The sequence below is a fragment of the Idiotropiscis lumnitzeri genome, chromosome 13 (genome assembly GCF_059441095.1).
Source record: "Idiotropiscis lumnitzeri isolate Australia: NSW breed Sydney's pygmy pipehorse chromosome 13, RoL_Ilum_1.0, whole genome shotgun sequence".
NCBI classification, from domain to species: domain Eukaryota; kingdom Metazoa; phylum Chordata; class Actinopteri; order Syngnathiformes; family Syngnathidae; genus Idiotropiscis; species Idiotropiscis lumnitzeri.
Genome location: NC_142403.1, coordinates 20016626 through 20044518, shown reverse-complemented (window position 1 = coordinate 20044518; position 27893 = coordinate 20016626). Strand labels below are relative to the sequence as shown.

The 27893-nt window shown below is 43.0% G+C and overlaps 3 protein-coding genes and 1 long non-coding RNA gene across 8 annotated transcripts; 2 read left to right on the top strand and 2 right to left on the bottom strand.

The window, feature by feature from the left end:
• Positions 1-217: 217 nt before the first annotated feature.
• Positions 218-16857, bottom strand: c13h1orf146 (chromosome 13 C1orf146 homolog). Of its 3 annotated transcripts, XM_088312928.1 has the most exons (6): positions 16250-16857; positions 16005-16098; positions 15715-15877; positions 15317-15395; positions 15067-15182; positions 218-342 (listed from the first exon to the last, which is right to left on the bottom strand). In XM_088312928.1, exons 1-5 carry the CDS (start codon positions 16307-16309, stop codon positions 15075-15077), a joined length of 504 nt encoding a protein of 167 aa, XP_088169054.1. In that variant the 5' UTR covers positions 16310-16857; the 3' UTR covers positions 218-342; positions 15067-15074. The 3 variants fall into 3 exon arrangements, with proteins under 3 accessions (XP_088169054.1, XP_088169053.1, XP_088169055.1); XM_088312927.1 differs by lacking the exon at positions 218-342 and having other exon boundaries at positions 14881-15182; XM_088312929.1 differs by lacking the exon at positions 218-342 and having other exon boundaries at positions 14881-15182; positions 16034-16098; positions 16250-16315.
• On the top strand, positions 9238-15065 carry LOC148324974 (glomulin-like). Its single transcript, XM_088312926.1, has 18 exons — positions 9238-9460; positions 10398-10523; positions 10875-10985; positions 11048-11156; positions 11226-11460; positions 11608-11701; positions 11761-11927; positions 12334-12387; positions 12467-12497; positions 12560-12649; positions 12805-12846; positions 12944-13017; positions 13122-13206; positions 13288-13397; positions 13531-13594; positions 13667-13802; positions 14766-14860; positions 14924-15065. The coding sequence occupies exons 1-18, from the start codon at positions 9377-9379 to the stop codon at positions 15041-15043; spliced, it is 1827 nt and encodes a 608-aa protein (XP_088169052.1). The 5' UTR covers positions 9238-9376; the 3' UTR covers positions 15044-15065.
• Positions 15604-20470, top strand: LOC148324972 (uncharacterized). Its single transcript, XR_015846295.1, has 3 exons — positions 15604-16125; positions 17470-17567; positions 17656-20470. It is a non-coding gene; the product is annotated as an uncharacterized LOC148324972 (long non-coding RNA).
• Positions 17299-26202, bottom strand: btbd8 (BTB domain containing 8). 3 transcript variants are annotated; one of them, XM_088312925.1, is made up of 6 exons: positions 26111-26202; positions 23534-23982; positions 22653-22731; positions 22449-22573; positions 20766-22364; positions 17299-18119 (listed from the first exon to the last, which is right to left on the bottom strand). In XM_088312925.1, the coding sequence occupies exons 2-6, from the start codon at positions 23907-23909 to the stop codon at positions 17638-17640; spliced, it is 2661 nt and encodes an 886-aa protein (XP_088169051.1). In that variant the 5' UTR covers positions 23910-23982; positions 26111-26202; the 3' UTR covers positions 17299-17637. The 3 variants fall into 3 exon arrangements, with proteins under 3 accessions (XP_088169051.1, XP_088169050.1, XP_088169049.1); XM_088312924.1 differs by lacking the exon at positions 26111-26202 and adding an exon at positions 25841-26097 and having other exon boundaries at positions 22449-22576; XM_088312923.1 differs by having other exon boundaries at positions 17300-18119; positions 22449-22576.
• Between the last annotated feature and the right edge of the window lie 1691 nt (positions 26203-27893).

The following is a 27893-nucleotide window of genomic DNA, read 5'->3' as shown; positions in this document are numbered from 1 at the left end:
ATTTGAAATGGTTAAAAAAAAGTAAAATAAAGGAAATAATTAAAATAAAAATGAGAAGCTCGCAGAAAAACTCTACATATACTTAACATAAGTTAACCCGAGCCACTTCTTTAGGTACACAATCGAACGAGATTTATTTTCCATGTGAACACAAAAATGTATTCTATCCGATAAAGACAAATTGTCAGTGGTGGTCTTGTGTCCATGGTGATTTTATTTTTAATTTTTGCGGGTTTCTATTTTTTCAGGAAATGATTCTTTTGCACTTCAGACACTGCCCCCACCGTTTTATGGTGGTACTGCAACATTTGCTTCTCACCTGAAGGTTCCTGAAGACAGAAACTAAAAAGAAAATAAACACAAATTTAAACCGGATCTGGACTTTGTTTTGAAACTAAATTCCAATTAATAATCAAAAGATTCAGAATTTCATCTTAGGAAAAAAGGTAAAAAAGAAAAGAAAACGCAAGCCATTTAGAGTTTGCATTTTTTTCTCCTTTTTAGTTTTTCCTTTCTGAGAAACAAGAAATTACTCGAATGGTTGTCTCTACGCCAGCTTGTGAGTCAGAATTGGAGACACCAGCGACGGTTGGCACATAGTGAAGAATTCTTCAAAAAAGTCATCAGCTGTTTATTGCCACTCCCAGTTGATATTTACTGTCAAACGACACAAAATGACACTTTTCAAAAAAAGGTTTTTCATTAAAAAATTAATTAGCCTACTGCTCATGCACAATCCCAAACACCATAGAGGGAATAATAAATATCACTGACGTCACGGAGTTAAAACACTTTAAATAATGGCCATTTGAACACAAATGGTGCAGCAACACACATAGACAGACAATCTCAAAGTCGCTTTATTCTCACAAGTTTATCACTTTATTCTCAAAACCTTTTCATGACAAATTGATATATTGTCTCGGAAGATTCAGACACTGCCACTTAAAAAAATGCAAGATGATTGTTACAGCTCTTAAAATTAAAATATCTAAACTTCAACTCCATTCTCATTAAAATGGAAACTTTTTTTCCATTCCTTACCACAATCTTACTTACTTTTCACGCGTTTACGTAAAACAGACAACAAAGACGCTTATTTGTTGAACTGTAAAGAGACGAGCTGCTGATTAGTCGAAAGCACAAAGAGTGTGACTGGGACGACTGGCCTGAGGCTACGCTGCTGCTCGCGTGTGTGTGTGTGTGTGCGCGCGTGTGTGTGTGTTGTCATAATATTTGCTCGGCTTTTGTTTTTGTGCTGGTCTGACGAGATCTGGGCATCGAACCTGCGAGCTCGCAGCAGTGATTAACTCAACGTCGGTTTCAAAGAGTTCAGCAAAGTTTGGGTCGTACACATGACACGCCCCCCCCCCCCAGACCCCCCCTTCCCCACATCTCTCCTTCAACATGGAGGCTTATTCATTATTCACCTGATGTGACAAACAGTGCAAAGCAGCTGTCAGTGCTGCAACAAGGCGCGCACACAAATTATTCATGATGCCGCAGAAAGAAAAGAAGCGAGCGCATGAAAATAATAACAAGAGACACAGCGACCTCCATATCACCATTTAACACGGCTACTTTATACCTTTGGCACACACACACGGAACACGGAACACACAATCGTGGGGTTACAGAGCATCCAGAAAGAACTGACAGCATTTCAACGCGTTAGGACAATTCGAATTTATTCCCGACAAAATTATTCTTAAAATCACTAAAAGTGAAACGTAGCATTTTTTTGACAGATAATACATTTACCGGTACATTTTTTTTTTTTTTACCTGGGATCACTTAGATGTCGATTTTTTGGGGGCTAGTAACAGCTAGCGGCTAAGCATTTGTTTTTTTTTTGTTTTTGTTTTTACAAAAGTCCAAAGACCTGACCTTGCAGAAAGCGACCTTCAAATGACCACTTTAGCAAATCGTTAGCATTTGGAGCTAGTTACGTCAAAACCTTATTTAAGAGATAAGTTTAGTTGAACCTGTACTTGCCAGCGACCTGAATTTTATTTCTTCTTTTTTTTTAAGATACGAGCTACCGATTGTATTGAGTTAAATATTCATTACATATGCGAGATAAAATAAAATAAAAAAAAAGACGACACGAACTGGATTTTGACGTACTGGACATGAGCCAACCTCTTTATCGAAAAAAAAAAAAAAAAAAAAAGAAAATGATGAGTGTCTTAACCAGAGCAGAGATTCTTATTCTAAGTACCTGGAAATCAATATTTTTCTCCGTTCCTTTTCCAAGAAGACAAGTCTTGCCGCACACACGATAATGTTATGATGAAAGCGGCACATTTCCCAGCATGCTTTGCGTGCAACGTTATGTTCAAGTACGGCAAGGAAAATGGACAACTCCTCAACCCTCGCGCAGACATAACTTCGAAAGATGCGCTTCGGAACCGAAGGCAAGCCGCCGTGTTGTCCTTTTCACTCCTCGGACTATTTTTTTTTTGGACTTGATTCCCAAGGTGCTCGTGTGTGTGAGTGATTCTCAATCCAAGACCACACACACACTCACACATTAGAAAGCGGCGGGGGCCAAATGAGGCCATCTTGAAAGCTTTCCATTAGTCTTGTCTGGGGCCCTGAACAGCGTGAGACTGGAGGGGAGCGTGTGTGCGTGTGTGTGCGTGTGAGTCGGCATGTGTGTGTGTTTAGCCGCTTCATTTAGCATCACATATCAGCAGATGATTGCATGTGAGCTGAGCAACTTGCCCACGGTGACCAAAAACCAAGAAGGGAATTCCGGTCTCCCTCTGATGACATTTTAAATAATCCGTGCACAAAAAATATGCAATTGTGGCGTCAATTTGTTTTTATACTTTTCTGAATCCAACTCTACGAGTTTCAACATCAACTGCCGTCTTCTTCAGGAATGTAGCGGCAACGATAGTAAGAGTGCTGCTTGAGTATCTGGAACAAGGTTGCGTCAAACGGCGACCGTCTTTCGTTTGTCTGACTTGTGTGGCGTTGGTGCGATAAGACAGAGCGAGAACGCTGCAGGTGACATTAAAAGGATGCTTAAAAAGGGCCTGACGTGATGAAGCGTTTCTTGTCTGCAGGGGACATAAAACACGAGTTTGAGCACAAGTGACAAGCCAGCACGTTACGGCCTTTTAGAGGCAAAAGTGTCCTTGTTCACCGACAAAAAGCCTTCACGTGTTTTTTTTGGACATCGATGCTGTTTTAAAGATGGTCTTAATCACAGATGAGATGTTACTTCCTATCACAAAGAAGTCGTCTAAACTGGACATCGTCATTATGGCTTCTCGATGTAAAAAAAAAATATTAGTTGAATAAAATTTTCTTTTTTTTAGAATAGTAATTAATTCTTGTAAATTTATGACTTTTCTGAAATAATGACTACATTCCCGTCAGAAATTTTTTCTCAAATTTACGCCTGAGGCTATTACATTTTTCTCTATTAAAATTGATCACAAAACACGACTATTCTTGTAAGATTTTTTTCTTTTTGTAAAAAAATAGAACTTTTTCTTGCAAAATCACAAATTTTCTCCCCCCCCCAAAAAATACAGACTATTTTTTGTGAGATTTTTTTTTCTCCAATGTATATCTTAGACTTTCCTAAAAGATTAACATTTCTTTTAAAAACTTTGAGAAAATGAAAACTCTATTAAAATTGCAACTTGATTCTCAAATATGAAAAAAAAATGCATCAATGTAAGATGAAGAGTTTTTTTTCCTCAAATCCGTTACAGTAAGTATGCCAGGCCAGTAGGTGGCAACGTCACCAACTTATATGTTCGACTGAGCCTTATCCGAAACGTTTATTTTTGAAAGTCTTGTTCAATTTAGAAATTGCTGTATGGAAGTCATGTGGACACATTAGCGTTGCAATAAACATGTTTAAAAAAAAACCAAAAAAAAATGTTTGTATGATGATGTCGTCGTTGTCATTTTCAAATGTTTGTATTTCCAGACAGGCATGAGTACTTCCATCCATGTCGTCCAACGCTTGTGCGTGTACATTAGCATGCTCAAATAAATAACTCAAACATACGTATGTAAATGAAGCGGACGTGGCTTTGAGAAGCGGCGCGATGATGTCGCCGATGAATCTCCCTGAAATATTCATGCCGCCCGTCACCGGTGCGCCCGAAAGACGCTGGCTCCATAAGAGCCGCGGGAAGCAGTGCAAAAAAACGACAAAGATTCATCCTCAGCCGCCATGAAATATTGATGGCGAGGCATTCAAGTAAAGTTACTTTTTGTGTTCTGATTTAATGAATGATTTGAGCGTCGGCGGCGGATGTCGAGTGTGCCGAAGCCTACGCTAATGCCCATCCGGGGGTCTTGTGTGGTCATGTGTCACACTGCAGCAGGATCAAAGACCGCGGGTGCGGGATCCCGCCATCGGGTAAAAGTACTTCCGCAGGCTCAGAGGTCCAAACAACCAGGGAGGGGCTCACGGTGTTCCGATGTTTTAAATCTTGCATTCAAAGAGGAGCAAATCTGTTTTTAATCACAAGTTAATAAACACTGAGACTAAAAAAGAAAAAAAAAAGAAAAAAAAAAGAAATGTAACGTGGCAGTGCAGCGGCTCTCCCATTCGCCCTCCGGCATTCTCTAAAACATTGATGAGACCAACCGGAATCTGATCCCGCCCTGCAAAGCTTTCATAATCATCACACCACAGGTCAGGAAAGTCGTTCTGGTCAGAACTCTCACCTGGTCGACCCGCAAGTCAATCTGGAGTCCGTCAAACGGCACCGCCGCGCTTTGCCCAAAGGCAATGGCAATTTTTGACAAAAGGGGAAACGGACCGAGCGTGGCCGGTCGGCCTCGGCGACGACTGAGAAAAAAGCTTATCGGGAGTAAAAAGAAAACCATTTGGTCTGAAATTTCAAAGTCATTGAGGTCATTTCAGAACCGATGTTAAGACTCAATTTGGAAAAGATGACATTTCCGCATTGCGTGTGTACAAAGCACGGCAGCAAAATTGACATTTTGGCGTGTCCTTGAACGGCTTTTATTTCAATCCACCTGCTCTTGACGTGTTAAAAAAAAAAAAAGTCTCCAATTAAAGCCAAAGGGTTGCGGGCAGATGACCTGAAAAGGAAGGCTCGAGTAGGCAGGAAGTGTCAGGAGACGCGTGTGGCAGGTGAAACGGGAATCGTTGCACTCGAGTGAACACTTAAACGGATAAAGGCAGTTTGGGTGTGTGTGTGGGGGGGGGAAGCGAGGGGGGGGGGGGGGGAGAAAGTAAGAAACGGGACTAAAAGCCTGCCATCACTTGCAACAAGACATCGGTACCCCAAACATGGTGTGTCAGCATCTTTAAACAGCGGCTGACGGAATCGTCTTGACAGCCAGTTCACATGTAACATCTTCGATCGGTCGCCCTCGGGGAGACGCCGGGCAGTTCTAGCCTCGGCGAGCGCGCCACAAATTTCCCGAGTTCAAATTTGGTTGGTTTTGTGTCGGGAGTCATCATTTTTGTAGAGCAAAGTCGGATTTTGGACTTAGTCCGACTTGAATTATTAGCATCATTTATGACACCACGGCTGGAGAAATAATATTCAGGAAGACACTTGCGCACAACTGAGCGAGTGTTGGACGACCTCGCTTCTCTCGAAAGGTCCGTCTTGAAAATGGCCTCGCAAGTGTATCTGCAATTAAATCCGCACTTTCCCATTGTGGTTTATAAAAGCAAGAATATATTTTAGATTTTCGAACGGTCGCCAGTTACGACTTTCGGGTGTGTTGATTCCGCTTATCGCCGCCCCTTCACGAGTGAGTATCCAATCACAAGACGCGTTCATCACCTTCAAGGTCAGGCCAGCGAAAAGGCTCACTGTAACCAACTGGTGATCTGATTGGCTATCGCAACTGCCTATCAGCTGCATGAGCCCCAACACTCACACAGAAGAGATGGCGGCACGATTGTAACCGGAGGCCTCGGACGAATAGTGCTTGCCATTGATATTGTGAAATCTGCCTGGCAACACGAGCGATCTGAATTCTGATTGGATAAAAACTCTCACCTAAAAATTCAACACTAGGATATAATATGACATCAATGTGAAGAATGCGATCATGATTTCTTGATTTTGTTCGTCCGCCACTGATGATTACCAAGCTGCAAGTTGTGAGAGGGACGTGATTACAAACCCGGCAGTGGACGATAAAGTTTTAGTTTTTATTCTAACTTCCCAGTTCGTTAAGTAGAACTACGACGACCAACTCGAGCACTATATAGTGGATTGGGAGCTATTCCGTACACGGCCGTATTGATCGGCGCTTGTCAGGGATCCCGCAGCAGCTACCGTGTTGAGCTGAAGCGAGAGTCTGTGCGTATTGATCGGCGACACGTTTACAAGGAGAGTCACGGCTGAGACGGCGACATCTCACACCGTGTCGCCCTCGCCTGATGGCAGACAGATGCTGTCGCCCGGGAGCTTTCACCTCGCCGCGACATAAAGCCGCATTACGGGGATGCGGAGAGATGCGCAAGAAGATTCTCTCGGCGAGTAAACACGTTGGCAGCCCCTCCCTGCGATTGTTTGCTAGGGGGGTAAAGCTTTTACAAAAAGGGGGCATAGGTCAGTCGCATCCCTGGCGAGACCGGCAACTCCATTAGCTCTCAGGGCCACTGGGGGTATCCCAGCGAAACCCCCCCACCCCGCTAAAAAGATATTCCGGCAGCAAAAGACTGATGTCAAATCATCTCCGTTACACTCGACTGGGCGTCTTTATGTCAAAGATTGTGACAACAAACAAACAGTGCAGGCAAGCGCGCTAAAAGCAAGAAAGGATGTAAAGAATGTATCGTATAGCCATCGCGGAGGCCGTAGGTTGATACGATACGTCTGTCTCAATTATTAAATATGATCTGATACGCATCTCGATAACCTGTCGACTGCACAATACATTCACCATTCTTATAATGATACTCCCGATATAATGAGACAAACTCCAATTCCAAAGCAATAAGAATCACATTTCTTTATTCATTTATTTTATATTTAATTTTTATTAGAATACACTTGAATTAGGATGCAAAGCTTTCATAAAAGAATCTAATAGGATTACTGTATTTTCTGGGTGATAAATTTGCTACTTCTTTCCTCGATTTTGAACCGTGCGGCTAATACGAGCTTTCACCAGTAGGGGCGCTCTATCGTTCAGAAAATACGCTAAATAAATGTTGATTTTTTTTTTTTTCAATTAAAATGCATTATGAAGCACTTCCATTCCAATGCGATACGATTTATTGCTAGCTCGTGATTTGTCAGACTTGACAGAGCTTTGACGAGATTTTTTAGAACGCGGCAGGGTATCTTAAGTGAATCCCCAGGAGAGACTCAACATTTTTTTTTTGTGTGTTGTCTTTTTACTTGGCAAGTGGTCCGCTGGTGGTCTGCAGAGGCCTGTGAGGGAAGTGGACTGGATAAAGCGTTCACTTAAAACCTGGCTCTTGCTAAAAGGTCACCTAGGAAATGCGCCTGACGCTTTCTCCATACTCCCGTCGGATTTCTCCTGGGACACTTGACAACATACGCAAACCAAATCTTAAAAATAGAAGCCGCATCCAAAAAAAAAAAAAAGGGCCTCAATAAACACAGTTTCGGGAAGAAGTGGTGTAAATCTTCAAGGTGGCAACTTCATGACGCACAAGAAATGTTGGGGCAAGCTCTGACCTCGGGGTGCTGATTCATTATTGGACTCGCTCGGACAGGTTTGTCTCAGAACTTGAGCAAGAAAACTATAAATGGCCACGTCCAACCCAAATAGAAAACTGCAGTCCACACAATGAATCATAAAAACTAACATCCCTTGCAATTCGGCGTCACTTAGCTGCCATGCTCGGCTCACAAACTTGCAGTCTTTGCAATTCGGCGTCGCCCGAATTTGATCTTGAGGAGAAGTCATTTCTGAAGGACTGCTTAGCCGCTTCTAACCAAAATATCACCCAATTTCTAGTATAGTCACCAGACTGTGCAACATAATTGAGTCAAGCTAATTAAAAATAAATGGACACGTGATAGCGGTGACCTGCGACAGATCTGTGCTGCCAACATGCTGCCACTGTGCGCTAATTATTTGACAAAGCAAAATTTACACTACAACCGCATGACGAACCAAAAGAAGTCAAAGAACGCTGTAAAAAGATGCCACAAAAAAAACAATGTTTTTGTCGACGGGTTTAGATCCTAAAAGCGTATTTGTATTTGTACACCCAGACAAAAGCAATCTGCGGACTCTGACAAAAGTGATCCCGACGGCGGCGTGTTTGAATTCTCCACGCTGACAGCGCTGTGAAAACGAGAGCTCATCGGCTCCTAATTATGAAGGGCAAGCTGCACTTTTATTTGCTTTTGTGCCACGCTTTCATCGCACTGTACGGGGACGAGCGGCAGATGCTTCCCAAATCCCATCGTTCAAACACGCCTCACAGCAGACCATTCGTGAGAAATCAGGACGGCGGGAAGTCTGTGATTGGCCTTCAATTGAATTAAAAATACACACACACACGCATGCACGCACACACACTATGAGCCGAGTCTTAGTCTCTTTTGTGCTCGGCGCAATATGCTGGAAAGTCCTTTTTAATCCACAACACGCGAGCTTGTTGACCGCATTAGGCTGAAATCATTCAATCCTTTTTGGTTCTGTAGTCGCGTGTCATTTTTGTTTGTTGGATTATTATTATTTTTGGGAGGGGGGACTGATAATGTTAGTATTTACATTTTTCCCGACTTTGCTTGTTTTTTTTGTCTTTTATGTCTGCGAACAACCTGCACTTCAGTCCTCAACCCTGCCGCACCGTGACGGAGACACAGTCCGATATCATTTCTGAAAGCAAAAATTCCCAACACATTTAACAAATACAACATGATTTCGTCATTCTTGTAAATCCTGTCCTGTCCCATACGAACAAAAACATGACGACACGATCCTTAATCGCGCCAATTGATACTTTTTCCATGAGCCAAATGTCCCAATACTCCTGTCCATGTAGTTTACATGAAGTCACGAGGGGAAATCAAATGGTTCCACTTTCTCCAAGTGGAACGTGGCCCAATAAAGTTCCGGCTCTCGTGTCGCCCTCTCGAGTGCAGTCATGGAGCAACAGGACAAAGTTGCTTTTAAAAGTGACTCTTTTCTTGAAAAATGGAACCTTCCCTCATTGAGTCACGTCTCGAGTGCGTCCTCGGATCCTTCCAGACACTTCCAAGCGAGCACAACGAGTAATCCTCTTACAGCAGAAAGGCAGATAAGAGGTTTACGCCAGGGTTCCTCTCGGACTGAATCGAGGCGCCGGGAGAGGTTTGTCCGGGCGATCTGCGGTTCTGAGAGTTGTGGCGGCCGCGCCAGCTGCCGTTGTTCCAGAATAAAAGACATGGTGGTAAAAGGATTGCCTGAGAGGCCAGAGGTGACCGTGAGGATGAATGAGGGGATGGTGAACGACCTCATCCGGCGATGGGTGAGTCCACAACCTTCGTCACAATGTCGTGTGTAAAAATAAATAAATAAACAAAAAAATTAGGGCTAAACTATTCATCCAATTTCAATCAACATTGGATGGGAAGAAAAGAAATACAAATCTCAATCGCAAAATTGAGGAAAAGGAAACAAAACTATTTTTTTTTCCTTTGAGGCGTCAAGAGCAGAATTAGTGCATGTACACATTTCTGTCAGCAGGGGGCACTTGTGGACCACATGACATGAAGATCAAATCCTGTGAAGTTGACTGTACACTTTTGTGTTTTACGATAAGATTTGTGTAAAGGGGATAGCTGAAACCAACAAACTGAAGGAAAAAAAATGGAACATTTCAGAGGGAAAAAGTTGCCATTTTGAGAATTCACAAATTTTTTTAAAAGAAAACATTTTGGGAGAATATATTTTAGTCAGCAACAACTAGGAAAATATGTATTGGGGGATTTATTTTAAAAAAAATAGTTTAAAACATATATATTTTTTTCATTTTAAAAAGAAATTGAGAAAAAACTAGTTAAAACCAGCCACTCACTTTTTTTTATTTTTTTTTACAAAAACAAAACTAACTTTGTGAAACTAATATATTGAATCAATTTTTAACTGACAGTCACAATATTTAAAAAAATACTAAAGTTCTTGCTAAATAATTATTTAGTTATCTATTATATATTTTCAGCCCTGAGGTCATAGCAATCTGCAAAGGCTGAACGGACGTAACAAAGCTTTTTGTTTGTTACATTTTTTCTATTTTGGGCGTGGCTTCTTGAGACTTTGTTGTGAGTCTAATCATGGTAGACATGGCGACCAAATTTTAGGTTTAGGACATTTTTAGGTCAGAAGCAATTTCAAGAGGGCCTTCGCATTCAACGCATCCTTTCCGAATTAATGACATAGAGATAAATTCATTTGTCCTTTTGTAGCGGGACACTCCTGAGGATGAGCTGACCTCAGAGGATCAGCAGCACTTCAAGGACGTGGGATGTTCGTGTCTCGCTCAAGGAGACAGCGAGTGTTTCCTGATGTTCCTTCGAGACGACAAAAATCAGGTACTCACTGCGGCTAGATCTATATTTGCACAGTTCACGAGTTCAACTACAACAAGCAGGACTTCAATTAAGTCAAAATTTTGCACCAACATCAATGACATTTGGAATCATTTGTCCAAGAGAGAAACCTCATATCGTCATAAAATCTTTACACAGGCTAATGCTGGAAATCAAATGACATAACCTGTTTTCTGAGTTTGGTCACGTGACGCGCAAAAGCAGATCTGTGATTGGCCGTTATCCGTGCGCAACTGTGATGTCATTTTCAGTCAAGAGCAATTTGCAAAAATGGCCGCCCTACAGTTGCCGCTTAATTCAAATCTGGACATGATTTTTTTTTCTTTTCTACAGCGGACGGTCAAATCCATGGGCTGCATCCTCCTGGCTCCTCTTGTGATGGAAGCGTTGAAGAACGAGAAGACTCGGGACCACACCCAAGCAGCCATCACACACGTGACCACGGTGGGTTCAAACATGAGCGTGATAAGATGGACGAGCACCATCCTGTTCCTTCTGTCGTGCAGACCTGCAGACCATGCGAAGTCCTGCACAACTTGTTAGAGATCATGGATGACTCTGATCCGGATGTCATTTCCGACACCTTGGTATTAGTGGTCCCGCATCTTGAGAGAGGTAGTTTTGATGCAACTCACTGGCGCCCCCTACTGGACACAGCAGTGAAGTGCACTGTGCTCACAACAGCGCTGCTGAGGCTGGAGGAGGGTCGGGCGTCCTCGCTGGGCTCGGCGCTGAGGCTCCTGCACAAGCAGCTCACTCGGCTGCCGGTGCCGTACACGGAAGAGCTGGAGGAAGAAGACCAGTTGGGCCTGGGCCGCTGCTGCCAAGCCTTGACAGCCTTCACCAAGGCCTTCACGAAGGAGGTGAGGAACGACGAAGGAGGGGAACACCGAGAGATGAAGACGGAGCTGCTCAACTTGTACGTTTGACTTACAGAATACAACTTAATTCTTCCCAAATATTTGTATAAAAAAAAAATTATAATCTTCATAACTACAAAACGATCCGGAACAAATTTAACGGTGATGCAACTGAAGGTTCAATGTTGGTGTTTCCCAACATGCAGCTGCATGAGGAGCCTCAGAGAACCTTTGCTGGAGGCTCAGCTGACTTCAGGGAGAAGAATGACGCCCATGTGGCTGTTTGCGTCACACATCACGGTGAGGCAGTACCTGGAGAAAATCCCGTCTTTTGCCATTAACGTGTTTTCATTGTGCAGGCCACTTTAGCCGCCATCCAAGAGTCGGTGGTGGACCTCCTGTTCTTCAAGACGGTGAAAAAAAACATGCAGATGGACGCAAGTCATCTGGCCGAGTCCAAAGGCTGCCTGGCGTATCTCGTGTTTGTCCACTTGCTGGATGCAGAACGCGTTCCCATCGTGTTCAGGTGAGACTTTGGATCCAAATGTGATTATCACGTTTCTTTGGAGTCAGCCAGTCCTCCATCAAATGTGTCCAGTTGGGTCAGAACACTGCCGCTCATCTCTTAACCGGAACACGTACCTTCGGGAGCGTACAACCTTCACTGGCTACTCGTGCACTTTACATGTACAAGACGATTCCTCTTTTTTCAAATCTCAAAAGAGTCTTGTGACGCCTTACTTTTTGGAGTTGCTCCATTCCCACACACAAAAAAAGGACCTACACTGTCCATTTTTATGCCTTCGCATTCAGTAAAGCATTTAACTTGAACCATTTTTAATTTGTTTTGGCTGAGGCTGTGGTCTAAAAATCCAACTGATTTGAGTTACATTTTGCAAGCCAGTAAGAGGCTTTTTTGATGTTGTTCTCAGCCCCGAATTTATCCTTCAGCGCAACATCGAATACATCCATCAGCTGCTCAGCAGGTAACGACATAAACTCCGAACCAACGATTCTTGATCTTTCCATAATGACTAAAAATACGTTCAATGTTTTTTTTGTCAGCAAAAAGGAGTCACACGTACTCAAAGGACTGGTAAGAAATAAAAACTGTTCTCCAAAAAAGCCATTGTCGGATGTAACCGTCTGGTCCTCCAGGCGCTGTTTGAAAAAAGCCTGGAGAGAGTGCAGGACAACAGCCTGCCAGCCAATCTGCTGCAGGGGAAGAGCTTCTATGACGTAAAGCAGGTGGGACATTTCGTGTCGAATTACATTTCAAGTCAGCTCATGCCTTGAACGGTTCGTTCCACTGCCTCCAAAAACGAAAGAAATCAGAGCCTGGGCTGTTCCATCCAATATGTCTTACATACTTAAATGGGAACAAATATGTACTAACGTTACAGAGTCTTCTGCAAGTTCTGACTGACTGTCCGATGCAACATCTGGTGAGTATATTTCACATAACGACACAACACCATCTAGTAGTAAATCTGAAATATTCAAATTGTAACAATATCAAATCAATGTAATGCGTGTCTGAAGAGAGAAAGTGGACTGAAGGTTCTACAGCTCCTCATCGATAAACTAGATTCTGAAGCAAAGCATAAGCTCTTCAGGTAAGTTTTCATCTCGAACCTTGCTCTGTATTTCTTGGACACTATACGCTGGTTTCTAAATCTTCAATGCTGAATATTTATTATTTAAAAAAACACAACAACAGATGCCTGCTAAAAAACAGCAAGCATCCAGGAGTGGAAGGTTACATCGTGAAGAACATCAGAAATCAAGTCGAGTTCTCCATGAAGGTGACACACCACTTGTATGATACCCAAATCACCAGCAGTAGTAAAAAAAATAAAAATGACGACGGCATTATGATGTTGTAGCCGGGGAAGGCCACAAGATGGTTCCTGGGGACAGAGTTTGAGTCGCTATTGGGCTTGGTGTTAAGTTTGCCTCAGGGTGCCGAAACAAACGTGCTCCACAATATGGACAAGTAAGCCTACGAACGTCATCATCAAACTACGCCAATAATTAGCTCGCTGAGTTACAAAATTAACCTAAAACGTTCACCTAATAATTAAAAAAACAAAACAACAACAACAACTTTGCCTTGTGTATCCATGCAGGATCATGGAGAGCCTGAACCTCCTGCGCTACCTTGTCATCCGGGACAAACCACTGAGGAACAACGTGGGTCACCTGATGTGTCCGTCCTACCTATTCACTCTTCTACCCGCCTGATATTCTTCCTTATTTCTGCAGGCGGACGTGTGGGAAGGAGTGAACAGCCTAAAGGACGAGTACATCAAAATGCTGCGCGTGTGCATCAGCATGTCAAGATCTTATTACACCGTCGAGCTGAACGAGCTGAGAGATGAACACAAGCTTAAAGCCAGAGGTAAAAGTACACGCATGGAGAATAACGGATGTTTTTAGGTTTAACCCTTAAAGGCTTGTGCAATACGAACATTGGAATTGATAGCTATGACGTTTCAGAAAAAAAAAATCCACCTGTTGCTGAGCTCCACCCTTCATTCATAAATATGACACTTTACTATGTTGTGTTAATTAGTCTTATTATTTTTATTATGAAAACCTGATGTGTGAGGTCAGATTCAGAATCGGCACAAAATATTAATTTAGAAATGTTTACTTGCATCGCTGATTAAAAAAACTTTGTTGACCAGTGAGCTGGCCTACTACTTGAAGACTAACACAAAAATATTTTCGTAACTTTACTTTTTCCTTATAAAATTAGGCGAACTTGTAATACTACAAATTTTTGTTTCGGTGTAAAATCACAACTTTTTAAAAATACTACAAGAACATTTTCCTTTTTCTTTTTTAAATTATCATCACTTGAATTTTGATTTTTCAAGTAATACTAAGACTTTATTCTTTTAACAATACTTATTTTCTGTAGTCGTATGACTCTTTAATTAGGATAATTAGGACTTTTTCTTGTAGCAGTGAATATATTCTTGTAACATTTTTTTTTTGTGAAATGAAAATAGCAATAATATTACAATTTATTATTATTTATTTTTTTTATAAAAATGCATCTTTGTTTTCATTTCTAAGTACTGTACCAAAGAAATTAGTTGCATATTTTTTCTTGTAATGCATGTACCGGTTATATAGAGACTCAACTGAAATAACACAATTTGTGTGCATGTGTGTGTTTTTTTTTTTGTTGAGTATTCTAACATTTTTTTTTTAAATCAAACTGTTTCCTGCTTTCCTATGACTCTCTTCTCTTAACATGATGATTCGCTGGTCAAAATATATTTTTTTGTAAAACTACTGTCCAACTTTTTTTCCTTCATTTTATTCTAACTTGCTTGTCGTTTCTGCCCTCTAGCGGCCAGAGCGTCAAACTGCAGCAGCACATCCCTCCAAAGTCAGCCCGTCATCCGTGAGAAGATATCGAAAATGTCCCCGAGGGTGCAGCACCAGGTAAAACACACTGACGCATATTGTCAATAATATGACATTGCTTTACTTTGAACTGGACCTCAGGTTCTACAGAGCGCTCTTGTGACCTTTGACCTGATGGAGAGCCTGATTGCACGCACAGAGGAGATTGCGGCAGAAAAGAACTCAGACCGGCTCAACGCAACCGCTTTGTTTAACAAATAAAGTTTCTAATATTTGAAACTCACGTTTGTGTTTAGGTGAGCTTTTTAAGCATGTCCCACACGGGGCTCCTTTCAACGATGTGAGTTTTGGCCAGAGTCATCCTGTGCCGGATGCGGTCCATGTGAGGCTTGCTCGTGGCCTGTGGGGAAAAATGATACACAATTTACTCAGCAGGACAAGAATATGGAGAAATAAAATGGCTTCAATCACATGGTGAGCTACATTTTGGTCAAAAAGGGCCTGCCGTGGCCCAAAGTGTAAACGGAGCTTTACCTTTGCAATGGTCAGCATTCCTTTGATAATTTCGCCGTTGTTTCGAACAGGCAGAATGCGGAGATTACTGCCGAAGAATCTGGAAAAAGACAATGATAGTCACACTAATGAAGTGAGAATGACAGAATAAAACACTGAGATATATATATATATATATATATATATATATATATATATATATATATATATATATATATATATATGATGGAATATAATTGTTGGAAAAACTACTTTTACACTCTAAACCTTTTTTGAAACCTGACTTTAAAATGCTAACCTTTGCTTGAAATTAATTTGAAACCTTGAGTTGAAATCCTACTTAGAATACAAACTCAAAGTCTCCCTGAAAGCCCATGCCTGGTTATTTAGAAAATAATATTCAGCGATTTTTTTCGTACTTTTGCTGGATGAGTGAGAGCATGTCCAGTTGTCTTTTGCCGTTGAAAGGCGCATACAGCAGCACAAAACTATTGCGGTGGACCTGCACGAACTTTTGGATTTGCTCTATAAGGCCCGTCTCATCTGCGACATTTTCAGGTTCCACCAGCTTGAACGCGGTACCTACACACACAAGACATGACTGCATTTAGCACGCAACCAGTTTACTTACATTTAGCACCAAAACACTACAGATTCTTTTTTTACTTTTGTTAGGGTTAATAACAAGGACAATTTGACATCGCTGTACCAGACAGAGGAAAAATGAAGGATCCATACTCCACACTGTCAGACACACGGATTCTGTGCTGTTGAGTTTGGAGCATCCTGACAGTTTCATGGCTCTGAACAACAAAAAAGACATTTGTAAGGTCAGAAATGCTCGAAATTTGCTGCACACCTTTGGTTTGACAATTAAATAAGTTCTCATTAAATTAAATACCCAAGTGAAGCACAAATATCAATAATTATTTGTTACTTCCCACCACTGCTTACCTGCAGTGACGTACTCACGATGATAGTTGTTGTCCACCTCAATTCTCCGTCAGCCGCCATGACCGCAAGTGATATTCAGGTAATTTCGGAAGAACATAAAAAAAAAAACAACCCCAAACTAACAAAGGGGAGCAAAAAAAACAGCCTTCCTTTAAGCTTTTTGCCACCCGAATGAACGTCAGCTAGCTAGCTAGCTATTAAGCTAGCTGCTAGTTGGCTACGGACGCTCGCTCACTCAGCTTGTCTACTTTGAGAGTTTAAATAGATGAAAAGCTGAATGTGGTAAACATGTAGTTTATACTTCACAACACCAATCTGTTCTTGGGACAACTGTCCGGTCACTTCCGCAAATTGTGAGGAATAGACGTAGTTTTTCAAATTTCTCTCTAGCTTTTAATTTGTTAAGAGTGGAAGCGGTTACAGGTGTAAGGTAACGATGATCACTTCCTTCATTTACATTTCGAGTTTTAAACGAATACGCTAATAGAACACGTAATAAATGTCACTCAAGCTTTATTATCCCATTCACTATACTTTCTCTTTAAAATGTACGCGTTTGTGTCTGCTTCTTGTGTCGCCTATTTTTTTTTAAACGTCGTCGCAAAGCTTTTAATTTGTTAGGCACAACCGGAAAACGATATCAGCTCATGCAGCTTTCACTCTTCCATCTGTTTTTTAAGGCCCTTTGTTTGCTATTTTTTTATTTAGCATAATCTGCATTTTCTACTCAAAGGAAACACTCATCATTATTTTTGTAACACGAAAAGAATAAACAAAATAAATACAAGCTGTAGCCAACTGTACTATTTTCCTCCTAGATTATTTGTGCCAGCAAGCAAGTAGCTACATTTGCCTTGTTTAAATACTTTGGGGGTTGAAGTAGTCGCTTCTACTTGAATATACCTCACTATAAATATTTTCCACAAAAGCTCCAAATTTATTTTCTGTTATGTGTAAAAATTCTTTATTTCTACAGTGAGTACTATTAAATCCTAGTATTTTGTGCTTGTGATTTGACTTAACCAAATAAACCATTTCATTTCTACATAAAGACACATCTTTATTTTGGTAATATAACACAAAAATGCAAAGCTGTACCCAACATTTGTTTCTTAAAGGTATCCATTAGAACATAGAATGATTAAGAGCGGGTGAGGAGAGTCCAGAGACCGATCAATAGATCAATAAAAGTTGTTTTTTTGTTTTGTCTCTTTGTGCAGCCAGGTAACAAATGTCCCAAGGAATGGTGATCAGGGACCGCTGCATTAGAAGACTTGCATGAGGGTTGGACATCAGGACGCATAAAAGACCACTGAGGGTACAAAAAAAATATTAATTTTCAATAAATTAGGACCAAGACATAATATGATTTTCTCATGTGTAACAAATCAATGGTGTGTTTCCAGTTCCACGATCGTCCACTCCCCTTGCGGCGAAGCGGCATCTTCTGGCGAGAAGCTGGTCACAGTGATACTGGTGGACGAGTCCTCCATGGGTGAGATGAGTTCGGCCCAGCGCTTGAAGGTCTCCCTCTCCGGGGACAGGAAGGCCGTTGTGTCCAGACAGTCCCGCGACAAGGACAGCGTCTGCTTGATGAGGTACTGTGCCAGGTTCAGCTCCTCGGGCACCGGGTTGATCACGCCCAGATTGGACTCCTGGTCAGAGAGGAGCTGCCTGAGCAGGCTCCAGTCGCGCTCGGCAAACTCGCTGCCTTTGTCCTCAATGTTTTCTTTTCCGGTTCTGTCCTTGTCCGAGCGGCGTACAAACGCGTTGCCCGCATCTGTCTCATAAATGGGGGAGAGGGCTTTGTTGGATGGCGTCCGCTCGCGTTTGCCGCCGCCTAGATCCAATCTGTCACAAGCAATGTCGCCTAAAAACAATTGACAATATTGCAAAATGACAAACTGCATCACAGCCCTGCGCCTCTTTCTGTTTTGGAACATTTCTGAGACAAATCACTGCCAGCGACACTTATGAAAATAAATAATAAATCAATATTGCTGCCTGGGTGGAGCAAGAGTAGAGTAATAGGCAGTAGCTTTAATGCAGGGGTGTCCAAACCTTTTCCAACGTGTAGTAGGTCATCAGAAAAAGCATTATTATTTAGGGCTTCAAACCCGGAAGATGGCGCTTCACTGCCATTGACGGCTATAGACGTCAAAGAGACATTATCAACTGGGCTGCTAGTGAATGAGTTCAGATTAAGATCAGCTAAACCCGAAATAAAGATTAGATCATCCTACAGAGATTCTCAAAGGGCAAATTCAAGTGTTAAATTCTGTTCATGGGTCAATGTGACCCACTGTAATGTTTCATTAAAAAATAGCACATAACGTAATGCAATGTTCTCAATATTGAAAAAAACAAATAAAAAAGGCAAGCGAATTAAGTTTAATTCATTTTTTTTTCTGTCCGAGATTGTCCAAACAGGTTCATTTAAACTGCAACATAACAGTAGACTTGGGCCATTTACAGGACGGATGCGGGTGATGAGCCACATGCTGCGTCACCAAGATATTATTAGTTGAACTGATATTATTAGTTTGTTCTGACAGTGGTCCTTTATAGAATTACATTAAAATGTTTTATTTATAGATTGTGCCAAGGAGCCAGTTAAAAAAAAATAAAATAAAATCAGGTGCCACAAAATGGCCCCCGGGTCGGATTTTGGACACCCTTGCTTTAACAGCTGCTTTTACTGCAAAAAAAACACTTTTCAAAGCATCTCCACATGCTCAAAGCAATAAGCCATGCATTGCACGGAACTTGTGCGTGTCACAAAATATAAAATAAAACTAGTTTGCGTCGATATTCTTCTCAATGGCAAACTAAGTTGTAGTTTTTATTCGGGGGAGTTGAACAGAAAGGAAGGACAAAACGTACGGCACAGTAGGAACACTGTCCCGGCACAAGCAAACAACAACATTGTTTTTCATCTTAAGCGTCGGGACACAAGTCTAGAGGGGACAACAGAATAGAAATCATAATGACAAACAGAAACAAAATGGATGTCAGAGAAAGCAGCAGCATGCATGTGTGCAGTGCCAAAAAATAATAAAAAAAATATAAACAACTTGCTGCAGAAAATAAAGAACAACCATGAGAGTCTTTTTTTTTTTTTTAAGTCAAATGAACTTTTTGTGTCAGCTTAACCTGCGACACAATTGAAAATAAAAACAAATGTTTTTAATATAAAAATATATATTTCAAAAAATGTTATCACATATAGCATTTTAACAAAAATCACAGTTGTTTAATTTGTTGTATGTTATATCGTAGTTAACGAACAGTAATAGGAAAGAATGGAATTCAAATATTTATTTACATCAGGACCAGCGGCTGTCAATCATCTGAAGTTATCAGATTTGACGCTTTTTGTTCAATATCCTAGATTGTAAAATTTGTACGTGACTTCCAAGACACAATTGCTGATTTATTTTAATTTTTTTAATGAAGTGTCAATATGTTGCTAAAACGGTTTATTATCTCTTCATATATTGTCCAGCTTGTTCAATAATGTCTAAAGTTGGGTCCGATTCTGTAATTACCTAATAAGTCTCGGCAGAGGTTCCCACGCTTTGCTAGTGATCTAAAAACAATGTACCATATTTTCCGGGCTATAAGACGCACCCGTATATAAGCAGCAGCAACTCTTTTTGAGGAAAAAAAAACAAAACAAAAAAAAAGGATATACAAGCCACACCATGCTATAAGCCACAGTTTTCTATGTTGGAAAAAAATTGTTTACTGCATGTACAGAACGATTTGAATGCACATAAAGGTACGTCAACAGATTGTTAAAACTGTGCCTTTTAACACAGCAACAACTTTGCTAATTAGAACAGAACAGACCCAAGATTAAAATTTTTTTTTTTTTTTAAATCGAGATTTATTTTGCGTATTTTCTGAACTCTAGAGCGCCCCTACTGGTGAAAGAAAAATCCACAGAAAAGCCGCACCGTTGTATTAACCGCATGGTTCAAAATTGAGGAAAAAAGGTAGCGGTTTATAATCCGGAAAATACGCTAGTTAGCGTAGCAGCCTCTGCTGGACAATCTATGCCGAAACTAAACGGATGTAACAGAAGTGTCGTTTGTCAGCGTTTCTGTTGCGTTTTGCTAGCGAATTAGCCAGAGCGGCATTTGTTAAAATGTTAAAATGATGTACGCGGCAACCTCAGAGGGGAAAATGCATCCGTAGCGTTGCATGAAAACAATCACAAAAATAAAGTGTTTTTGTGTAAAAGTGCATTTTTTTTTTTTTTTTATTTAAAGAAAGGCCCCATCCTCTCTGGGTCTAAGGACACCAACGTTGCAAATTCAAATGCATTGTGATGAGAACAGATGTTTAGCCATGAAGGTATGAGTTGATTTGAATTTGAACCTGAATGTCTCGAGTGGTAATATCCTTCTTTCTACACGGGGGATTGGAGGTCAGTGTAGGTCAGGTCAAGGAGTCAGGCGCGGAGAATGGTTTTGGGGGAGAATCAAGGAAGAGTCCAGAGATCATACGTTACCTGCTGGAGACTGTGCAGCATTTGTGGGAGAGTCCCCCATCATGTGCGGCTCATTTAAGTCTAGGTGTAAGTCGGCCTTCTTGCTTTCGTTTGTTGCATACGGTTGTCGCAGGTCCAGGTGACATGGCCGCTCCTGGGGCGGAGGGTCTCTTGTTGCATTGGGGCTTGGCGGAGGGGGGCTGGTCTCTCGGCTTTCCTTATTCGCCTCTTGACTTGCCGAGAGGAACTCCGTGGGCCTTTCTTGCGGTTCCTCACCTCGCCGCTGGTCCGGAGTACCTGAATGTTCACACGGATTGGGCGGGTGGGAAGGGGGGCAGTGGGATTGTGGAGTGACTGAGTCGGACTCGAAAACATCACACGGAGTGGCCGCATCGTCAGGATCTTGAGGGGTCTGGGCACCGCCTTCCTCCGAGCCCAACTCTTCGCATTCGTCCACAGAGAGCAAAACGGACCGGCGGAAATTTGATGAAGACTGAAACTCTGGTTGTTCGTCATCCTGGTCTGCGGCATCATCATCAAACGCCAGGTTGACGATCCCTTCAAACGGTGGAGAAGGTTCGGGCGGACACTGACTGGGGACCACCTCCACTTCGGACCTCTCCTCCTCCGTCTCCTCTTCGTCATCCTCTTCCTCTTCAGAAGTCTGGTGCTCGGGGACGCTGGACGGCGTCTCTGCGGTCACGGGACGTTCCCTTTGCAACCACGAGCGGGGACGTCGCCTCACGCCTTCCTCCTCGCTGGTAGTCTCCACCTCCCTGCCGCGCAACCGGACCTCCACCCTCAGTCCCGCCCCAGCCTCGTACATCTTGAGTTCTTCGGGTGTGCTTGTGTCGCTGCTGCTGCGGCCCAGGAAGTCGTGACAGCGCATGGTGCCGCACTTGGACACTCCTCGTTCGTTGTAGCAGTCGTCGTCCTGCGAGCCCCCTGCATCGTAGTCCTCCGAGCAAGGCTTGATGTCGTCCGAAGAGGTGGAGTGCGTGCTTCCCGTCTCAGACGCGGGGCTGACCTGTGGCTGGATGCCACTCCAGGAGTCCTCCAAGGGAGTGCCGGTGCTTCCCACACTGCCGGGAGTGTCTACAGGGGTACCCGGAGACCGAATACCCGAGAGGCTTTCAGTCTTTTTCACCACCGTAATGGATCGGACTACGCTCGGCTCAACTGCTCCGTTTGTCGACTGTTTCTTAGTCTTCTGGGCGTCGGAAGTACAAGTTGAGTCCTGATGGACGTTGAGGGAATCTTGGTCTTGGCTTGGCAGTGGCACTGCCAGCTCTTCAGAGGTCGCCAGACCTGCACTTCCACCCTCTTCTCGTTCGATTGTACAGTCTAAACTTTGACCATTTTCCTTGACTTCCAGGACTTTAGCACTTCTCATGGTTGCTCCAGATTTTGGTGATGCTCTCTCAGATTCAGTGGTACTTTTAAGCTTTGGTGCCGACTTGTTTAAGGGTTGCTTCCGAGGTGGCGTAGACAATTTGCTTGGTTTAGAAGAGGATTTTTTTGCCGTTTCCCCGTGTGGTTTGGTCAGAGCAGAGGATTTGGAGCCATCTAAATCTTTCCTGGGCAAAGTCTGCTTTTTCCCAACAGCTCCATGCTTGGCAACTAAACCACAAAAAGACCAGGCGGGTGTTTAAAACAACATTGACACTGAAATGAGTGAAATGTCTGGAGAGCAAGAAGTCGGACCGTGGTTGTCTTGGACCGCTTTGCCTTTGGTGTCGGCTCTCGCTTTCACTGCTCCAGCCACCGGGCCTTCCGCGGCTGCAGGCTTTACCTTGACACCGTCTTTTACCCTGGACCTGCCGGCTGGACTGCTGAAGGACAAAAATGTGACAACCAGGGTTTTTTTTTCCCCACAGTACTTTCTGACGATTAAATAGGCAAACTCACCTGCTGGTGTGCTTTGTCGAGTCCAATTTGGTGAGTGCTGGTTTGGTCAGCGGCTTGGCCTGCTGTTTGGGCTTTGCTCCTAAAACATGGTCATAAACAAAATGCTTAACAGTCGCTGTTCGTTTGCTCTGCCCTGATACTAATAGAATAGCCAACTACAAGCTCAAATGTAAGAACGACTGTTAGAAGTTAAGCGATAGGGGGAAGAGAGTTAAGCCGGTATGAGGATTCACTCTCCATTCCAAGTTTCGAGTTCTGAGTGATGCTTAGGTTGTTGTTGGGGTTTAAGGGTAAAAGTTACTTGTTGGTTCTTAAAATATAATTTGCAGTATTCGTTAAATCCAAACAAATCAAAAGTTGACCGGTATCCCAGGACGGATTCTATCCAGCCTTGGAGGTTCCACGATTTGTGTTTTACGAGCTTGAGTACAGAAGGGATTGAATGCTATCAGTGATGACATCAGGATTAAGCGGCCTTTCTAAAACCACAAAAGCTCAAAGTGCTCAGTCAACCAAACAACCCTCCAGCGCCGCCCCCCCCTCCCCCTCCCTCCAAGGCCTTGCAGTCTGGTAGCAGCTGTGCAGGGCTTAGACGTCTGCGGTTGAGCAGCTGCTGGCACACTGATAGCAGTCTGAGTGCTTTATCTCTGCTTGTCTACAAGCTGTAGTGACATGACTTCTGACAGTCTTTCAGCAGAGGTTGACGACTCAAGTCAGACCCAAGTCCCCAATTTTGGGACATGGGACTTGGTTGTCTTCAAATTTATGAAAGCTTAACTTAATTGAGTTGATGAGACATTCGTCATTAACTTGGGACTCCCTATGACGTATTCTCCACTCTGTCATTCAGTCACAATGATTTCACGATAATAAATAAGCACCTGCAATGGAGGGAGTGCCATTTCGAGGAATGGAACCACCGCCTCCGTTTTCTGGCGAGACGCCCCCCGAAGTGGACGAGGTGGCTTGTTGCGCGGAGCCTCTTGGAGCTTTTGACGCGTAGCTTGGAGGGGAGGTCTTCGGCCTGGTCCCGGGATTGGTCTTCTCCGTCTCCTTCGCCAGGCGGGAGCGAGATGGACTGGCGACATCCCGCTTGACACCCGCGGCTCCGGCGGTGCCGTTCACGACCAGCGTTTCGGTCAATGTAGTCTTTGGTTTTGCCACCGAGCTGCGCTCTCCAGGCTTCTTGGTCGTCTTCACCTTGGACGTTTGTCCATCTCCTGATTTGTGAGCGGTTGTCAGAGCATCCGACTTCATGGCGGGGGAAGAGGAATCTGTGCACTCAGACACTCTTGAACTCAGCAGATGAACATCTTAGAAGCACCTTGGGCTGCTCAAGACACAAAAGAACACACAACTGTGGATAGTTGAGAGCGCGATCCCATTCGTGGGCTGAAATGCCGGCGGGACCACATGAAAACTTTTTTTCATTGAAAAGTTTCACATCATTTTATGTTTGCACAAAAATTAAACAAATGCTATAATACGCACTTTCAGTCGTGCGTGACATTCCTCAGGTGTCAAACTCAAGGCCCGGGGGCCAAATCTGGCCCGCGTCCTCATTTTATGCGGCCCTCAAATCATGTGCGTCAACTTCCTGTTTCTAGCACATTTTCTTCCCTTTCAACAACGTTGAGGTATGAGATGTTGACGTTTATTTGTGACCAATCCTCCCCTTTTAAAAGAAATGAAAGAATTTTTGAACAATTACGAGCTTCTGATTTCAAAACTGCAAGCAGGCTTTTTTTCTGCCTTTGTGGTGTCAAAAGTTTGAGAAACTTTGTGCTGCTGAGTGATTTTGTTGTACTCACGAAGTGGTGGCTGAGCGTTTCTGATGCTCAACAAGGATCAATAAAAATACGACGAGGAGCTCTCAATCCTGCCTCATCCGCATTGACGGGTTTTAGCGGCACATCTGCTGCACATTCCACAGTGATGCGCTCAAGCTGGCTTTGCTATTTGTGTCACGTGGAAAATCAAAAGCTGAAATGATGCGCACTTTGCGAGACGTCAAAAGGCAAAAGCCTGACCAGTGTGTCAATGTGCCAAGCGTTAGCATTGATGCTAATGCTAATGCAGTACCAGCAGACTTTTTCTATTTTTACTCTGCTCTCTCTAATTTTGTTTTAATTGTGCAATGGATTCACATTCAACTTTTTTTCTGGATGGGTGAACTCGTTGCTAGATGAACCACTGCTGATTTTTATTTTTTTTTTGCCTGATGACCAAAGGCCATAATAGAACAATGATGTCATGGCATTGCTGCATGCGAGAGAGCATGGAAATTGGAAACTCTGAGCACAGGAACAGCCTGTGCACAGAAAAAAAAAAGGCTTGGGACTCGTGTATTCACACAACATTGTGGAGCGACCACATACCAGAGACTACTGAAAAAAAATGAGCTAATAAACTGACTTAATGCAGCATAAAGGTTAAAAAAAATAAATATAAAACGCAGACTGGGAAGAACAAGTAAGTCCCATACCTCCATGGAAAAATAATTAATGTGCACACAACATTGTGGAGCTATCACATGTGTGGAAACTGGGGACTCTTTTGAAGAAAATGAAGCTAAACTGGAAGAATTGAGAGGAACTAACAAGTCCCGGAAAAACATAGATGCAGACAACACTGTGGAGTGACCACATATCAGAGTTGTGTGGGCGGAAAAAAAGGATGATGTTGGTGAAATGTATCAAAACGGCAAGAAACATGACAGATTGGGTGGAACTATTTCGGTCATAGAGGATTCTGGAACATAAACATGAAGGCACACAACATTGTGGAGCGACCACAAGTCACAAACTACTTGGCTAAACAAACAAAATGGCTGGGCGGAACCACTAAACCACTCAGCATCCCGGGGCTGAAAATGGATGCACACAACTTTGTGGAGCGACCACAGCATGCGCCACACTTGAATTTGACGAAAGTCACAACAACTAGCGGCGAGCTGCTGATGACAGTCTTCTAATCTAAAAGAATTTGGAGACCGACAACACTAGGAGCATAACTAGCTATCTTACTTTAGAGCATGCACGCACACGCACGCACACGCACGCGCACACCATTGAGAATGGGGAAAACAAACCTTCAGTCAATGAATTGATCGGCACGCTGCATCCAAGAAGCAGTCATGCAAATTCAGCAAAAAATGTGATCTAAAAACATGAATAACGTTAAGAAACCTTTTGACGTCGTCCGTGTGTTTTCCATGCGATCCACACTCGAGAACATCCATGATGAATTATTCAGGTAGCTACTTCAGTGTCGCCTTAGCATCCACAGACCAGCGTGTGGATCATGTGCACCATTTTAGTCCGCCAGACCCCCCCCCCCCCGCGCTACAACACACACGCACACACATTTCTCCTCCGTTCATTCCGCAAATAATAAGCATAAAAGGTCCAAGCTAAAGTGAACTACATCATTTCATCCCCACACATCAAGCTTCTCACCTGCTCCGATTCCTCTCACCACGAGAAGCTCCAAAGGAGGCGCAGAACAGCGGCGTGGAATGCGTCTGGTGATTGGACCTCCTGGATTTGGGGGGGGGCGGGGGGGACGAATCGGGGTGTTGAGGAGATGGAGTGGGGAGGGGGGTGGTAAGAATGAAAAAAAAAATGGTGCTGTGCTGTGTCAGCCAATCAGCAGCTGCTTGGAAGGACCTTTCATCGCCATAGCAACACACAACCCCGCCCTCTCGAGTGTGGAAGACGAAACACTGAGCGCGTGCGTGTGCGCGTGCGTGTCGTATCAGATTAGCTGAGACCGCTACGGGTTTAATCTGCGAGGGCAGCGTCTACTCACCCCCCAAGACTAGCGGACCATTACCTCTGCCAAGGATGTGACGCTTCGATTGCGTTGTTTGTGTTTTGCTAAACTATTTCTGAGCAAAATATGATTTGTTACTCCCAGTTGAAAAACGGACAGAAAACAAAATTAGACATTAAACACCCAATTGTATATTGGCTAGCTTCATGCTAACATATCATCCAAAACGCCACCGACAAGCTAATGGAAATTAGCATGGATGTTACGGTAATTATAAACCTTCAAACAACTGCGAATTTAACGCAAAAAGCAGCTAACACGTACAAAGAAAACATGCGAAGATGCTCACAAGCATATATTGTCTCCGTTCTGGAGAAGGAACAATAACACCGGGCAGCAATTTGTTTTTGATGATTTCTTTTTTTTCACAGATTCTGAATCAGCCCTGGAACGGAGGGAGTGGAATGATATCTTGAAAAAAGTAAAGAATTTATATGAATAATTGCAAATGACACTATCAGTATTTTATCTACTATAATTAACACATTTATAAAATGAAAGAAAAGATGCAGATCGTGCAAGTAGTTACGTCAACAAAATGGGGACTGCCCTCAGTGTTGGTTGTAATGAGCCTCTCCATGATGAGCGTAAATTGAATCAAGGTCGTCTTTGATCGGATCATCTTCAGATTTCCTTCCTGTGGGGGGGGCAGACAGGCTCGCCACTCATTACCGGACCAGCTACTAAAATCTAAACACCCTTTACCACTAATCTCCAAACATTTTGTCACAAAACACCACGTACTGTATTCTCACATATTGTTGCGCAGCGTCACATTTTGCTGTCTATGGCCTCGTAGTGTCACCTCACACCACATTTGATGGAGCAAGTGAACTCCTGGACTGTGCTTAGTGACTGCAGCCTGAGGCCACTTTCGGAGTTCCCCGGCTGGACGTCGACCCGCGTTAAAGCCAGCGTGGACAGCACTTCGCCTCGGAGCCCCGAGGGACAAACACGGACTCCGTGGGACTGTGCTACTTTGGAACCACGACTGGGTCCAGTTTGCGGAAGCTCAGCGAGAGTCCGGGCTCGTGTGTTTGCCTGACCCGTCTTTGCTTCGTCTTCTGTCAGGAATAAAAATTCCATGCATGCAAAATTGTCCTGGAAAGTCAACCAAGCAAACCGTGAGATGTTGGATCTATTTGAAAGTTCCAAACGCGACTCATTGCTTGACTTGCTTGAGGACAAATGGGTACATTTATGGAATAACACCCACTTTGTTCAGGATGCCTTGACAATCACAATGTTTCAAGGAATGATGCCTTTAAAAAGGAATTTGTATCATTTCACGTTTAAATAATTAAATTAAAAAAAAACTGGATAACTGTACTGAAAAAAAAATCAATGCAACCTAAATACGTGTTAATATAATTGGAATTAGCGCCCCCTACAGGATTTATGCTGAAC